The sequence below is a fragment of the Ciconia boyciana genome, chromosome 20 (genome assembly GCF_034638445.1).
Source record: "Ciconia boyciana chromosome 20, ASM3463844v1, whole genome shotgun sequence".
In the NCBI taxonomy this organism is placed as follows: Eukaryota; Metazoa; Chordata; class Aves; order Ciconiiformes; family Ciconiidae; genus Ciconia; species Ciconia boyciana.
The window spans coordinates 4,963,970-4,979,521 of record NC_132953.1 but is presented as its reverse complement, the minus strand read 5'-3'; the positions used below and the strand labels follow the sequence as shown (position 1 = coordinate 4,979,521).

The following is a 15,552-nucleotide window of genomic DNA, read 5'->3' as shown; positions in this document are numbered from 1 at the left end:
TTACATGTATGTGCATGTCCTAACTCCTGTGTTTTCCTTGCATACCTTTAGTTTTGCAGGTTTCCTTGCTCTCTTGTGCAGACTTTTCTCCTCTGCCCCTCCTCTGTCTGCTCTAAAGCCTATCACCCCTATGCTTTCTTGTGCATATTCTTAGCTTGGTGTCTGTCCTCTTTCCCACCTGCTTTCAAATGCATATGCTTATTGTCTTCCAAATGCACACCCAAAAATTCTTGCTCCATTAAAATATACAAACCAAGTCTTACAAACATCATCTTCAGCCATTCACAAATTACCTCCTCCTAGCCTCAAAGTACAGGCTTTTTGAGCTCGTATGTATCAAAATGTTCTTTGGGTGATAGATGGGAGATTAATCTATTTATTTCACTTACAGTTTTGGCAGCTATAAAAAGAAGCAAAACTAGCTTTTTGGCCATAAACCACTTCTTGCAGGTTGATTTGGTAGAGGCTTCTTTGTTTTCCTTTCTTTTCCCTCTTGAATCTGCCAGAGACTTTAAGTGAAATAAATAGATTAATCTTCTTTCTGTAGCCTAGAGATCAGGTTGATGCATTTAAGAGCTTTTTCTCCCCTTAGACTTCTGATACGTTCACAGATCCGATTCATATTTTAGAACTTCCTTCATGTGTAAAGAGACTCAGTGGTAGCAGTAATTCTTCACTAACAGCAAATAGGGGTTAGTGCTTGTTGGATTTCTTTTCTTCTGAGAGAGCTGAAAATTTTCCATCAAAGTGTTTTTGATAAAAGGAAATTTTGTAGAAAAATATCAGTCGGGGCGGGGATGACGACGACACCCAAACCCTGTAGAACTCTTTTAAAAGAAAAAGTTGGTATTTTGCAAGACCGTGTGTCTTCAAGAAGGTTCAATTGCTGTGAGCCAAATGGCTGAAAGCAGATTTCCAAAAGTGTATATACTTATCAAAACAGAACTGTGAAAAAGTGTGGTAGAATTGGAAAAATCATTGGTTTTGAGGAGGGGAAAGTGGTTCTCTGAGCAGCTCTGTTTTCTGTGGCGAAAGGCTATTCACTGAGTGTAAGGAAGTCTCATGGTGAGGGTTTCTTAAAGCAGTTCACTCTGAACACAGTCCTTAGCACATTATAAAGCTGGGGTCCTGGCGAATGTTTTTTTTTCTTCCAGCGTGTGCACTTGCATCACAGATTAGTGAGAAATAGTCAAGCGAGTTTGAAGAACTGAAGTTTTAATGCCATCCGGGTACTTTGGTCTTACACTGCTCAGGGAAAGACACCGTATTGCTAAAATTGTGTGTGGGGTGTGTGTCCTTTTCCAGCATTGCACTGGGAAAAACGTAGATGCCTGGCTAGCCCCTTCCCCTACCTGGCTGCCTAGTGATCTCCAACCATTTGCTAGATGAAGCCTGTGTCTCTGGCCTGCCCCTGTAAGGTGAATGTTTGACCTTGGTAGAGCTCGGACAGCGGCCGACTTGCCTCAAACCAGGAGGAGAGCCGGTGGCACAGTAGGAAACAGCACCAGGGTTGCTTCTGCACTTGCTCTGACTCTTCAGTCTTATTTTACTCTTGGCTCTTCTCACCCTCATATACACGACCCAAGAGAAAGCAGTATTCGGGCTGAGCTTGTGTCCTGCCACCTGCTTTCAAGGAATGGTTTTGTGCTGGTTTGGGCTGGGATAGAGTTAATTTTCTTCATAGTAGCTAGTATGGGGCTATGTTTTGGATTTGTGCTGAACACAGTGTTGATAACACAGGGATGTTTTAGTTGTTGCTAAGTAGTGCTTATACTAAATCAAGGACTTTTCAGGTTTCCATGCTCTGCCAGGTGCACAAGAAGCTGGGAGGGGACACGGCTGGGACAGCTGACCCCAGCTGACCAAAGGGCTATTCCACACCGCATGGCGTCATGCTCAGCATGTAAAGCTGGGGAAGAAGGAAGAAGGGGGGGACGTTCAGAGTGATGGCGTTTGTCTTCCCAAGTCACCGTTACCCGTGAGGGAGCCCTGCTTTCCTGGAGATGGCTGAACACCTGCCTGCCCATGGGAAGGGGTGAATGAATTCCTTGCTTTGCTTTGCTTCGCTTCCATGGGGCTGTGTGTACCCTCCAGTGAAAGGAACTTCTTTGCTTTGCGTTTCCACATTTGCTGTAGGACAGGAGTGTTGCCGAGGGACGTTTTCTGCGAAAGAGCTGATGTCCCCAATTTCATACAGCTGCTTGTCCCTGGTTCACATGTTTGTGTTGGGTTTGTTCTCTACTGGGACAAAACTGAAATTTCAAACCTCCATTTTTATTTATCTCTTAATGTAAAACGATTGTTAGCTTAAAGGCGTTTTCTTTTTCCTGGTTAAGCTTTTTATGAAGCCAAGGCTCTGACTGTTTTTATTTATTCAGGGTCCCACAGGCCTCTTTGCAAGAAGAGAGTTGTTGAGCAATTGAGATTCTGCTCACCTAGGAGTTTCCCCATGCCACCTCAGCTGGAGAGATCAGTTTGTATTTCCCCTTCTGAAAATACTCGCTTGTACTTGGCTGCATGCTGTATGCGTGCGAACTAGCCACTCTCTCCCACACCAGAGGTGGTTTAATGGAAGTGATGACCTGCAGAGTGGGTAGGAGTCTTCTGCTGAATAGATGTGGCATAATATTTGATACAAGAGCCCTGGCCTCTTTATACGGGCAAAACGGCTGGTGCAAGGCTGTACACCGAGGCCTTCATGAGTGCCAGGTGTGGGGAGGTAAACAAAGCTTTTCTTGCTGCTTTTTAGATGATTCGGAGTCAAGCCTGTCCAGAAACTTTATCCAAGCCTCAGCCTTGTAATTATCATTATCAGTGTGCTTAAAATGGTTAAAAAATTGAGGTGATGTCACAACATACAGCTCTTAGATGAGAGGAGCAGTGCTGGCGTGGACAGCTCTGGCCTCTGCTTAACGGCAGCTTGCTGTCCTCAGCTGGAAGAAAACCTGCCTTTCTCCTTCCACCTACAGACACTCCCCTTTCCCCAGGCTTGTCGTGATTTTTACTTTAAGATAACAGCTTCAAGCCAATTAAGTGTCTGAAGTGGGTAGAGCAGAGGTCGCTGTGTGAGACCACAGTTCTTTTAACTGCTATTGTTTGTTAATAAAAATAAATTGTGGGCTCTGGGGAGGGAGAAAATCCCACAAGATCTTAGTTTTCTCTTTTCATTGTTTTTTCCCCAGTGAGAAGTGAATTGTCACAGCCAGGGAGGCTTTTGGCAGATGATGTCGGGAGGGTCGTGCTGGGATCGTTTGGAAGGCTGCTGGTCCTGCAGTCCCCTTGCACGTGTGCCCCCCATCTCCTTGGCACGGCTGCTCTGTACACAGTGTAAATCATCGCCTATAAGCTAGGATGCCGGGCTGTGAACTGCAGGGGGCTGAGGCACAGGCAGAGCTGCTGTTTTGCTGCCTCTGCTGCCAGGAGCCGTAACTTCTGGCAGAGGGATGGGGCAGCATCCCCTTTGTTGTGCTGTGAAGCTGGCCAGAGCTCGTCCATCACAGCTCCCTGCTGCGGAGGCATGGCTCAGGTGGCTCTGCCGGGGAGGATGAGGCAGAGTTAGGCTCAACAGCCCTGTCGAATGCTCCTAGCGCTTTCATATATTGGGGTGTTTTGCTCGTGGTGCTGTGCACGTCCATCATGCAATGCGCCTTGGTGTCTGTTCTCCTACAGCCACAGGACTTTCTTTGTTGCTGTAGCGCTTGAAGCTTTGCTGTGCCTCGCAGCACCCTGTGAAGCAGGGCAGAAAGACGGGGACAGCAGCACACAGGCTGGATCCTTTTGTGTGCCCAAAGGGGTTTGCCAGTGTGGTTGTACTGGCAAAATTTCCTAACAGAGAATCAGCTTAAACCCGCTCCTAGAATAAAATAAGCTGCCCCAACAAATGAGTTTTAATGCTATCAAGTCGATGTCTGTAATGGGACTTTTGTAAGCATGACTCTGAGGGGCAGGTGGGGTTTTCACACTCGTAATTCACTTCGCTGTGCCAATAAAGCTTTCGAGTATTGACCGACCCTGGGGGGCCTGATAGGTCGTGTGACAAGCCTGCGGAGGAGCGGATAATTGAATGAAGACGTCCTGTGACTCAGCCTGAAACTGTAACTGCTGAAGTCTCCATGTATTCACAGCTCTGTGGTTGATAATGCTGGGGAAAATCTAGCTTTGAGATAGCTGAGTCTATATGCAGCTTGTATGAGGAATTAGGTTGAGTAGATGTTGCTTTTATCTCTGAGCAATGATAGGAAAAGTTGATCAGGCTTTGCTAATGCTGGGGAGGATTGAGAAGGGTGAGACAAGAGACAACTCAGGATTGTGGAGAGAGAAATTTAAAGAAAATAATCCACAGGAATGAGAAATGTCAGGAATACATTTGTCCTTCTGCTTCACTGCCTCCAGAATTCTTTTCTCCTTGAAGTTTCTTGCTTCTTTTTCTGGAAGTCACGAAGGGGGGAGGGAAAAAAAGAGAGAGAGAGATAAAAGAACACAGCTAGGAGAATTTTTTTTTAAAAAAATCCATTTTATGTATCAGCTGAGCAGGTGTTTATCACTAATATCACCTTCCTTTGAACATCACCTACTCCAGTGCTAACTGAATGACCCTCACGGAGCTGTGCCGGCGCTGTGGTGTGATGGAGAGTCGGAGGTCCTTTTATCCCCCCAACACCTGGGGAAGAGAGATACCACTGGTCTGTCTCTCACCTCAGATGAGTTCATCCCTGGCAAGCCACCGTGCGAATATTGTGAGGACAATGCGAGAAGAGGAAAGGCATGGTGGCTGAAAGTAAAGCCGGCTCTTTAATGCTGATGGAATCTAAAAGGAGACATAGTTTTTATAGGAACATAGAAATTGCTAGACTGGAACAGAACTGTGCTTCATATTGTTAAGTATCCTTTTTTAGTACTAGCTGCTTCCAGAAGCAGTGTAAGGAGGCTTGCCCCAAGGGGTGATTCTTCTCACCCTCAAACATAGGGAGTTAGCCAGTGCCTTGCAGCGTGAAGGGTTTACATGCCATCCAAAATCTTATTTTCTTTTTTTTTTTTTAAACTTTACTATTGTAATTCTAGCTATTCATTCTCTTTATAAATGTCTGTTCCTTCTCTCAATCTTACTGAGGTTTTGACTGCAACAATACCTAGTGGTAATGATTTACCCATGCTAATTATGCATTTTGCAGAGGAAAACATATTGTTCGTAGTTTTAAATGGAGTTATTTTTTCGGTTTAATTGAACTTACATCTCTGTATCCCTGGGGCAGGCTTGCAATTTAGTTCCTCCCCTCCCCCTGAGACATACAGGCACTTTCTCAAGCCCAGCAACAGTCACCTGTTGAAATGTTTTTCAGGTTCTTTCCCTCTTGTCAGTTCCATTTAAATTTGAGCCTCTCTGCGGATGAAGCTTTGCAAAAGGAAATAGCTCTCTTTGCTTGTCGAAAGAATGAAAAAGGCTCTGTTAAGTTGTTTGTTGATATTTCCTGACAGTTTTTCAGAATTCCTTGCTGCTCTGCAGCTGTTAAATTTGTTGTCTCAGCTGTGAGGATTACTCTAGCTTTGCTTGAGCTGCATTTTCTCACCATTCATCAAGCTTCTGGTGATGCACAGAAAGATCCATCAACACCAAAGCCACCTCCAAACTAGCAGCTGGGTAAAAGTCTGCCTCCCGATTGCCTGGGTAAGATTGAAGTTGCTGCCAATTTTTAAAGGGTGTTTGTGGTTTCTCAGTGAGCTTGCAGACGATGGCGTAGGGGGGTTGCAGTAGAAGTAAATGGAGGTTGCATCAGGATAAAGCACACGTTGGGGTTTTTGAAAGCCTGGTCCTGGCACTGCCTTCCAGGACTGTGGAGTGAAGAGCCGGTGCAGCTGGAGATGCTGTGCCCTGTCTTGCTGGGATGCAGCCCATCTCCAGGGCTCCCCAACGTGCTGCAGCCAGATGTGGCAGGACAGATGTGGCAGGGCAGGTGGCAAACAGATTTGCAGGGTAGTGATATCTTTGGAAGTGTGAACAGAAATAGTAATGCACCTGGGTTTTTTGAGTGTCCTTGGCAGGTTGGGCAGAGGGAACAAGAGGGAGAGAGGAGAGGTGGCTGGTGTTCAGGGATATCTTCACCATTGGTATGACAGCTTCAGGAGAGTTTTATTCTGTGATTTAACATTTTATTCTGCCTTTTGGCTTTTGCTGTATCGTCTAAGAATTTTTCTACAAAAATCTCAAAATATCAGGAAGATGCGGCGATAGCAACGAAGAAGAGTACCATCTCACATAGTCATTAAAAATGTATAAGTAGTTTCAGAAGCAAGTCGCTTCCTCTGAGAAGCAAATCGTCCATAATTCTGCTTGGTATTTAGAGACTTTTATCTCCAGAGAGAACTCAAAACTATTCAGTATAGTCTTGACTATTTTATTCTCTTGAATTTTCAGAGCTAAAGATGAAAAAAGGCTTAACAGAAAAAGAATTACATACTTGTGCTGTGCAGAGAGAAGCCGGGGCCAGCCCATGATCCACCAGCTATTCAGCACTTCACGTACCACCCTGAAGGACCTATGAAACTCTTTTCTAGCCAGCCCACTCCTTTTGGGGGTAGCAGATTCAGACTGCTTTATAAACAGCTGTCCATCAACCAGACTCACTTGCTATTGTAGCACACCACCAGTAAAATAAAGAGGAACCATTAATGCAAGAGCTGTAAACGTACAGGCTGACAAAAGTTCTCATGTTCTTGGTGGAAAATTTAGTAAAGGAAGTTGGTTTGATTTATTTCCAGCAAGCTGTGGTGAGGGTGAGTTGGGATAAGTCATCTTCACATGCACAAGGCTTAGTGCGGCAAGTTGCTAAATATCCTTGTTCTCTTAAGTATTTTCTTGGCTTCTAAGGCTTCCTGCTTCTTCGTGTTGCATGAAAGAAGAATGTCATCTTCCTTCCCCCTCTATGTGGAATTTTGGGCTGCACTGTAGTTGATACCCCAGTGGTACCTGTGATTCATTACTGCACCTGGGCAGAAAGCATGTTTTATGGCTTCCCATGGGGAGACGAGAGAGACAGATGCACCTTGCAGCTGTAAGGAAGCAAAAGCTGTTGGGAGGATGGGTAGCTCAGCAAGGCAAAAATTACTTTACAACGAAGGGGTTTGAACTGTGTTTACCACCCTTTCGTGCCTGAATTCAGAGAGTAGGAGGCAGGAGGAACCTGGGGACTGGGGAGATGAAGGGAGCCATGAGGACTGAAATACCTTTGTTCCTTTGAGAGTAGAAAACTGGATGTTAGGCTAGGAATAAAACTCCTCTCTCTCTTTTCCCTCTTACCCTACATCTTGAATTCCAGTGTCTGTTCCCACTGCTCGGTGGTGCAGGTGTGATGGTGGGGAAGTGTCCTTGTGTTGCACTCCCTGGGTATTTTGCAAGCACCTCCATCAACCAGATGGTCTATGGGTACGGGTTGTAGGAGACTGTGTAGTTCTGCTGTTTGGCGAACCCCAAGGTGTATTTCTATTGCTGACAGCTGTTCCTTGGGTTCGTGCTCAAAAATCAAAGTACCGGGAAGCTGTTCTTAGCAATGGGTAATGTGTTAGGTGAACACAGCATCCCTCTGTGCTCCATGTTCTAGGTAATTACAACCCTGCCGCTCACGTAGCAGAGCACAGCGGGTGCCCTGTATTTATTATTTAGCTTTGCTGTTAACTCTAAGCTGGTGATGCAAAGGCAGCTGCTTCTCTGGGAATCTCATAATTCGCCTCTTCACTAAACCAGGCTGCAAACCAGAGAGGTGGCCTTGAGGTCTGTCCCTCGGAGCTGAAAGTCATGGGGCCCTTCCCCAGACCTTGGCTGTTCGTAGTTTGCCTGGAGTGGTTATCCTCGTGCGGTTTGTCTTTGCAGAGTCTAAGATGAGAACCACCCATTTTGGCATGGTGATCCCATAGTGCTTTGGCAGAGAACGACCGGGATGTTAACTCTAGCATCCTCCTCAAATGGCAGGCAGGCATTTTCCTCCACTGCTTTGGCTGGAAAATGTTGGGTTTTTTTTTTTTAGTCTGCCTTTCCTTGCCCTAGTCCAGAGGCACAGTTAGGCTGCTGCCCTGCTTTTCCCTCGCAGTGGCTGCCTTTTAGATGCAGATAAAAAGAGTTTACTGCAGGTGGGATCGTTGTATTTATCTGCACAAAGACATGATTTTAAAACTCCTTGCCAGATGATATTAGATGGATGTGGCCAATGTTATGGAGGAGTAGGGCATGCTGGTGGAGGAGGAGAGGATAGTGGGAGTGTAGCCAAAGGCTGTCATCTCTCACTGCCTCTACCAGAGGAATGAGCTCAGCACTGTGGCAGGGAAACCTGCTTTAGCACTGACATCTTCTCAGGCCTGTCTCTTTTTGCATCTCTGACCTCTGCGTGTGATTGCTTCTCGTATTCCTTCTCATTTTGTGTGAGAAATGCTGATAAGTCTGAGTGTTTGTCCCACCTTTCCCTGGGACCCAGCCATACCCATGTGCTGTCGGTCCCTACGCCCTCCTTGGCAAGGGCTGTGGGCAGCTGCAGTGCGAAGGGAAGGGTCTGCCCAGGGAAGGGGCAAGGAGGGGGAGCGGGCCGGGGGGTGCGGGCACGCTGCTAAAGATGACAGTGTGCAAAGCACTGAAGGTTTCTGCTAGCTTCTGGTACCAAACGCCTTTGGATGAGTTGCTCTTTCAAGCAAAGAGGTGACGTGTCAGCGGCTGGCAGACTGCAGCAGGGCTGTGGTGGGGAAACAGCAGGGACGAGCAATTGCTGGTTTTCTCAGTCATGTCTCAAGATGCATTTGGAGCCTTTCTCTGCCTCTCTCCCTCCGATGACTCTAGCAGCCTCTTCTAGACTGCCTTGGCCAGGCAGGAGGAGGCAGTGGAGGAGAAAGAAAGCAAAACACGTCTGAGGTCCTATAGCAGGTGCTTTGCTAGTCAAGATGCAGTTGTTAATCGCCACCGGCTGGCAAGGGCTGCTCAGGACGTTTTTTGCACTGAAAGCACACCTAGGGTAGCGGTGCAAGAAGTGGGACCTAAAGGAGGAAAACAAGGCTGTGAGTCTTGGGGAACGGCTTTGGAGCCAATCCTGAGCACAGGGCAGCTCCTCGGGGTGCAGACCTCAAGCTCTTCTTGAGGTGCCCCTGGCTCCTTCTCTGGCTCTGCAGGGAAGGTTTGAGAGGGTACGTGTGTGTGCCTGTGTGCCACTTCAGTGCTGCAAGCGCTGGTTCCGCAGCCTGGGCTGTAATACCGGTGTGAGCTAATTTGATGTGATCCTGCTGTTTTGTCAATAACTTGGAAAGTTTTGAAATAACTGTTTCAAAGTGCTCAAATGATACGTTGCTCTGCTGCTGCCGATGCTTCTAAGTAACTAATTTACCATGCGCTTAACCTGTTAGGGCTTTTCTTCCCTAGATATTACTCTGTAACTCCCACTAAAAAAAAGAGAAAATTGCCATTGCCCTTCTCAGAGGTGGCTAATGATTTCCAGGTGGTTTTTGGCAGCTTCTGCTTTTTAAAAATGTGTTGAGCACACAACTTCTGAAATCAGGATGCTCTTCAAATGTCCAACTGACATTTGAGCATGGGGTCCCTCAATTTTCTTGAAACTGAGAGAATTGTGTCTCAGAAGGCAGGGCTGCTGGTGGGAACTTCCCAAGAGAGGTGTGATCCAGAAAGAGATCAAGCCCCAGGGAGTGGAGATGTGCAGGGGCTCCCTGCTCAGCCCCTGCGTTGCCTCTGTTTCTATGGCCATGTCTCAATATTTCTTCTGCCTCCCTTCCCTGTCTGTCAAAAGGGGATAGCCCTTCTGGGGAGTGCTGAGATGAGATGGAGGAAGTCTAAATGTAATCTAAAAATAGGTGAATTAAAAAATTGCAAGTAAAAAGCTACGTCTTTCTTGAACAATACTCCTAGTAACTTCAAAGGCAGATTAAAGACTTGCCTGTGTCAGGACTTCAATATTTGGCCTAAGAATTAGACAAATGGAATAGTGTGAGAACGTTTGCCAGAAAATTGGAGACATAAGGTAACAGATGAAATACTCAAAGTCAGCATTTAAGGACATTGCTGCCTGTGGAGATAATTTTATCAATTTGAGAGACAACCATTTCTCCTATAAAGTAAAATCTACCCTCTATGTAGCTGTTTAAAATGCTATTTGTTAAAAATTTGTTTAACTGTGCTGTGGGACAACCAGGTCCAATATCTGTACTAATGATAGGTTTGTGGATTCTCCACCTACTGCTCTTCATTTTGATGGTGTTTCAACTTTGAAAGTTAGACCTCTGTGTGTTGGGGTGGTGTTACCTTGTAAGAGGAGAAAAAAAATGGTCCTGCTCTTCGTCTTGTCCTCAATCCTCTTGCACGTGAAAGGGAGGGAAGGAGGTTGTGGCTGTCATTGGGAGTGGAGCGGTATAAAGAATTGTTTTCTGGTTTGGTGGCCAAAGTGACTCTCTGTCTCTGACTCCCATCCCTCAAATTATGTTCTGGTATGAAAATATTTTGTCCTATCCTAAAACCAGAAGTCAGTATTATATTTTAATTTGCAGGCTGCTTTGAGGGGAAAAAAAAAAAAGGAGGAGAAAAAAAAAAGAAAAATTAGAGATGTGACTCAATATTGATTTCCACTTGTTTTTGTGGAAATGCTAAAAATGCCAAGATGAAATATTTGGACTTTTCCTTGTGTTTCTTTTCCATTTTTTGTTAGTAGCTCTTTGCCCAGTTTGACTCCAATTCCTGAGTAATTCATAGTCTGTAAATAGCTTCCTCCTTTGGTAAATAGACTCTTTGTCCCAAGTGCTTGGCAAGCTGGAAGCAGTGTCATCCTGCTGAGGCGCTGGTTGAAGAGCTGAGGTGCTCACGGTGCCGTGTGTTCTCTCTCTGCAGAGTTATGTCATGCCCAGACCACCAAAGGGCTCCATGAGGATTTATAGAAGATGCCCCGTGTCTTGGCGCCTCTGGTGCTCCTTCTGCTGTGGCTAATGAAGATCGCTGCCAGCCCCCATTCCCTGAGGATCGGTGAGTACAAAGCTTGCTCTGCCCTGCATTTAACCATCCTTCCACTCGTTGTTTGGGCCACTCTGCGTAGACGTGCTCGGACAAGGGAAGCCAAGCCTTGCCTGTGGTGGCTGGGCTCCCTGTGTTGGTGGTGTGCTCCCTGTTCGGGTGGGGCTGAGGCACTTGCGGAGCTACAGTGTCCCACCTGCATTTTGGAAACGTTCTCTCCTTCATCTTGTAAATGAAATGCAGTTTATATTGAGTGTAAGTATTTGCATTGATTTTTATGGTGGTAATGTTACCTGATGGGAATCTCTTTCTGTGTAAATTTGAAGTGAAAGCCACTCCTCAAAGAGGCACTGAGGAATGAAACTTACCCCCCCCTACAGCCTACCCACCTTGAAAAGGAAATAGTTTTTTGTCACAAATTTATTTGTCCCCACATTGATGAGCAAGGAGTGTTTGAGCCCCAGCTGAACCTAGTTAAGCGGTGCCACAAGAACATTAATAACTCCAAAATGCTCCATTTGTAAGAGAGTCCTATGCATTCGGTCTCCTTTGGGCTTTATTAAAAAGTGTTCAGGAAGGGGCACCGTCATCTTCGCTTGCTGCCTGTGCAGATTAGGGAAAAGAAATGCATCCAGAAACCTTGTAATGACACTTGCTTCATAGTATTGACACTTTGCTCTGTTGTTTAGAAAGGAAACTGCTTTACCTGACTCTTCTCTCTGGAGGTACTAGCTGGTTTTATCAACTATTTGTTGCAGATAAGAAGCTAATCTATTCCTGTCCCCATTTGCAACTTTCACAGGTGACACTTGAAGTAAAATTACTTCTCCCCTCTGCTAGTGGAGCATGGAGCAGCTCAGAAATATAGCAAGGGAGGGTCTGTGCTGGCAGGAGTCTGGGAAGGGTGGCTGGGTGTTTTATATCCCCAGCATCTGTGATTCATGTGGAGCACTCATGCTGCATAGTCTCAGCTCTGCAGACTGCATTTCATGTTGATTGGCAGATCCTCCACTTGAGCCAGCAGACAGGGATGGGGATGGACGGTATGTTATCAGGATGCTGAAAGTCAAAGATCCTTCGTTACGCCTTGTGCCCCAGCCATCTCCTTCTGTGGGGAAAGGACTGTGGGTGCTTGGGAGCGTGAGGGGAAGGGGAGCTCCCCCAGCAGCGCACGTAGCAGCACTGGGCTGCAAACCAGTCTGGGAACCGGCGTGGTTGTCCACCTCCACAGTGCAACCCAGAGTGAAATGGGAAGTGTTTGAGAGGGACGGGACTGTGCTTTTGTGTTCCTGGCTGAGGACTGGAAATGAAAATCTGTGCTGCACCGCGCTGGGGGCAGCTACCAGGCGGGATTAGCTCCTGCCTTCCAGGTCTCAGCTTGGTGCACGCTCAGGAGCTCCCTAAATGGAGTTGATGGTGGCTGCTGTGAGGCCACGTCAGTGCTGACCCCTCAGGGCAGGCAAGAAGAAGCCGGGATGTCTGTGTGTTCCAGGGACACATGAGCAACTGCGGTGGTGGTAAAAAATCTGTCTCCCTCCATCTGTCCAAATACTAGTTTTGTCTTCTGTGCCTGGTATCCGCTACTGGGTGAAGGAGATCTTGGCACACTGCTGGGGCCTGAAGGCATATCCGTAACAGAAATTACTCACACGCTTGAACACAGGCATGGTTCACTCGTCCCGGTCCCACTGCCTCGTACAGGTACAAAACTGTATGCCTCTGCGCTTAGCAGAGATGCATGGTGGTGAAGAGCTAAGCACGTGCTGGTTAAATAAGCACATCTCCTTAGCACTGTGTACCTGTAGAGGCCAAGGGCTGCAGTGCTGGTGGTTAGGCTGCTGTGCAGAGTTACCAGCAACGGTCTGCCGGTGCTTTGGTCTCCATCCCAGAGATTGCTCCGCCAGTGGTTTTCAACTCTTTCGCACTGAGGTCACGCTCTCTTGGACCTGTCTCTCCAGTTTTAAAATCCTCGTGCATTTAGGAATTCTTTGCTTTTGACTTTCCTTTGCAAAAAATAATGGAGCTGCTCCAGACACAGTTGCTCTTAAAAGTTACACCACCGCTGCCTAGTCCAGGATGGAAATTCTGGATTTCCTTAGCCTGCACAGGGCAAGGCAGTGGAAATCTGTCTGTTGAATCCTCCTAGGACTGAAGCACTTGTATTAGGATGTTGCAAAGGCAATGTAGAAGTCAAGATTTCAAAGAAGGAGTAATGTTGTTGAGGGAATGAGAAGGAACTTTGCCAGTCCTTCTAAAAGGCACTGGAGGTTGTGGCTTCTGTGCCAGATAGAGTTACATGTAAGACTGGCCAGAGACCCTGCAGTCAAGTCACAGGTGTCTCCAGTCACCTGCTGCCTCTTGAGAATGGGACACCAGCAGTCCTGACCCTGGACCCGGCTGATTCCCACATGTGAGCCTAAAGCAAGAATTTACTGAGGGAGGGGAAGCTCAGGTATGTTAGTACATACCTACTGCTTTTGCTTTGCTCATGGCCACAGAGCTAACTTCTCTGAAAATGGTGTCTGAAGCAGATGGGCAAAGAGCTGAGGAGGGGTTTGGGGTTTTGGTTTTGTTTCTTCAAGACGCGGTTTTATTTTAACAATATATCCAGCAAAAAGTTAATAAAAATAAAGTACAAAATAAAAGGAGAGAAAAAATATTACTAGCAGCCCTGAAATCATTCCCAAATGCATGCTTTTGGCAAGGCAGGGAGATATGGTATCTAGCAACATAAATCAATGCACTGCATAGAAAAGGAAAACAGACCAGCATGAATGTTTAAATATTCAAAGACAATGCAAGCTAACATTTAAAATAATTCTGAAAACCATCTGGTAATGGACTGCTCAAATGCACAGTTATATGATTAGTAATGTGAGGTGAACATAGGCAATGCCATGCCTGGTTTCTTCACCAAGTTGCTAGAAGAGATTATTGCCTCCTGCACTTGGCTTCCAGGGTAGAAGGAGGCACAGGGACGCTGAGTCAGGGGCACTTGGCTTGGCTTTTAAACTAAGCACTGAGCTTCCCTGCTGCTGCTTTCTTGGGGTTTTGGGTGGATCTTGGCCCTGATATTTCTCATTGGAGTTTCTAGGCAGCAGAGTGCTTAATCTTTGAGCACACAGTGATAGGAAGTTTCGCTAGCCTGGACAGGACCAACATTGAGTGTTGCATTGCAGTGAGCTTTAGAGGCATCACCTATGCAAAAAAAGAGCAGAATATAGGCTACAGGGTGACCTTCTCTGTGACTTTGGCACGCATAGGAACAATCTGTAGCCTATCGTACGCTCTATTTCTCTCCTGGATACAGAGGAAAAGACGTTGGTGCAAACCTTTTTTTCAGCCTTAAACTCTGTGTATTCCCTTCTCATCCCATCCTGGAGAAAGTCTCCTAGTTCACATTGTTCTGGAGCCCTTTGTAGGGAAAAACACTGACCCACATGCTTTATCCAAAACAGTGTCTTTTTACCAAGAGTGTCTTTTGTTTATCAGTCAGCTCACCTGGTCTGCCTTGTTGAGGTGTTATCTCCTTAGATGGTCAAAAGTTGATTGCGATCAGGGTATGAAGAAGCAGGCAGGAATGGGCACATTCTCGAAGTTTTCAAGAGCTCCAGGATGTATGTGAGGAATTGCCTCGAGACATCTTGTAGCCCTTGAAAGAGCCAGTGTATGTCCTACCAAAATGTCCTGGGAGCAAAACCCAATAGCTGGTGCTTGCCCAACATGTGCCCTTGCACATGCTGTCTTGCACCCACCCGCACCAAAAGCATGGGAGATATCGGCTCCCTCCTGCCCTCCCCAGTGGCAGGCAAGGAAGATGGCTGGTGCAGCGCGCTGTGGGCCAGCATCTCCCCTAGCTCTGGTTTCCTGCGGCATGTACTGGCTGTAGGAGTAATTCTGGTTTTGTTTTTTGTTTGTTCACTCATGCTCAATAAAGTGTCAGCAAATTTACTTGAGTTATTTACTGAGTTATTTACTTGGTCTTATAGAGCAGACCGTCAGAGCTCTAAATTGGTATTCTCTTGCTAGATTCATTGGGTGTACTAACAGCTCATTTAAAATTCATATACAAGCCACAGTTGTAGTTTATACATGGCATTGCCCTAACTAGCAGTAGGCTCAGTAGCACTGACATACGATCTACTGACAAACTCCTTGCAAGGCCTCCTTCAGCCCTGCAGCTCTTTAAAGTGCTCTTTTCTGTAATTGCCTCTGTCTGTCCAAATCCCTTCCCTCCCTCTGCCTCCCAACTTTGCAAACTTTGTACAAAAGGCAAGATGCAGCTCTAGCATTTCGGGTATTTTGTGTCGTGAAACCTAGTGTTCTTCTACCCCATACCCAGTGAAAATGCATCCACCGCTTGCTCAGCTGATAATTGAAACAATCTGCACTGCTGTCCCTGTGCTTGTGGTAGGGTTTCATCCATCAGAGAAGCAGTGTGTGGTCAAAGGCTCCACGAATCCAAACTGACAGTAGGGTGTCACTAGAGGTGCCAGCCTGGGACATTTGTCTTTGTTTCTAGGCACGTTTCCAAAAATCTGGAATACTTAAAGGGCTGTGAATCTCCT

General features: G+C 46.4%; 1 protein-coding gene across 2 annotated transcripts in view; it reads left to right on the top strand.

The window, feature by feature from the left end:
• Positions 1-10,890: 10,890 nt before the first annotated feature.
• Positions 10,891-15,552, top strand: part of GRIK4 (glutamate ionotropic receptor kainate type subunit 4) — a 142,163-nt gene continuing 137,501 nt past the window's right edge. For both annotated transcript variants that reach the window (XR_012045900.1, XM_072884468.1), the window contains exon 1: positions 10,891-10,996. Coding sequence is in view for 1 of the 2 variants with exons in the window: in XM_072884468.1 (XP_072740569.1) it covers positions 10,915-10,996 (82 nt within the window). In the remaining variant the exon portion in view is untranslated. The remainder of the gene's footprint in view (positions 10,997-15,552) is intronic.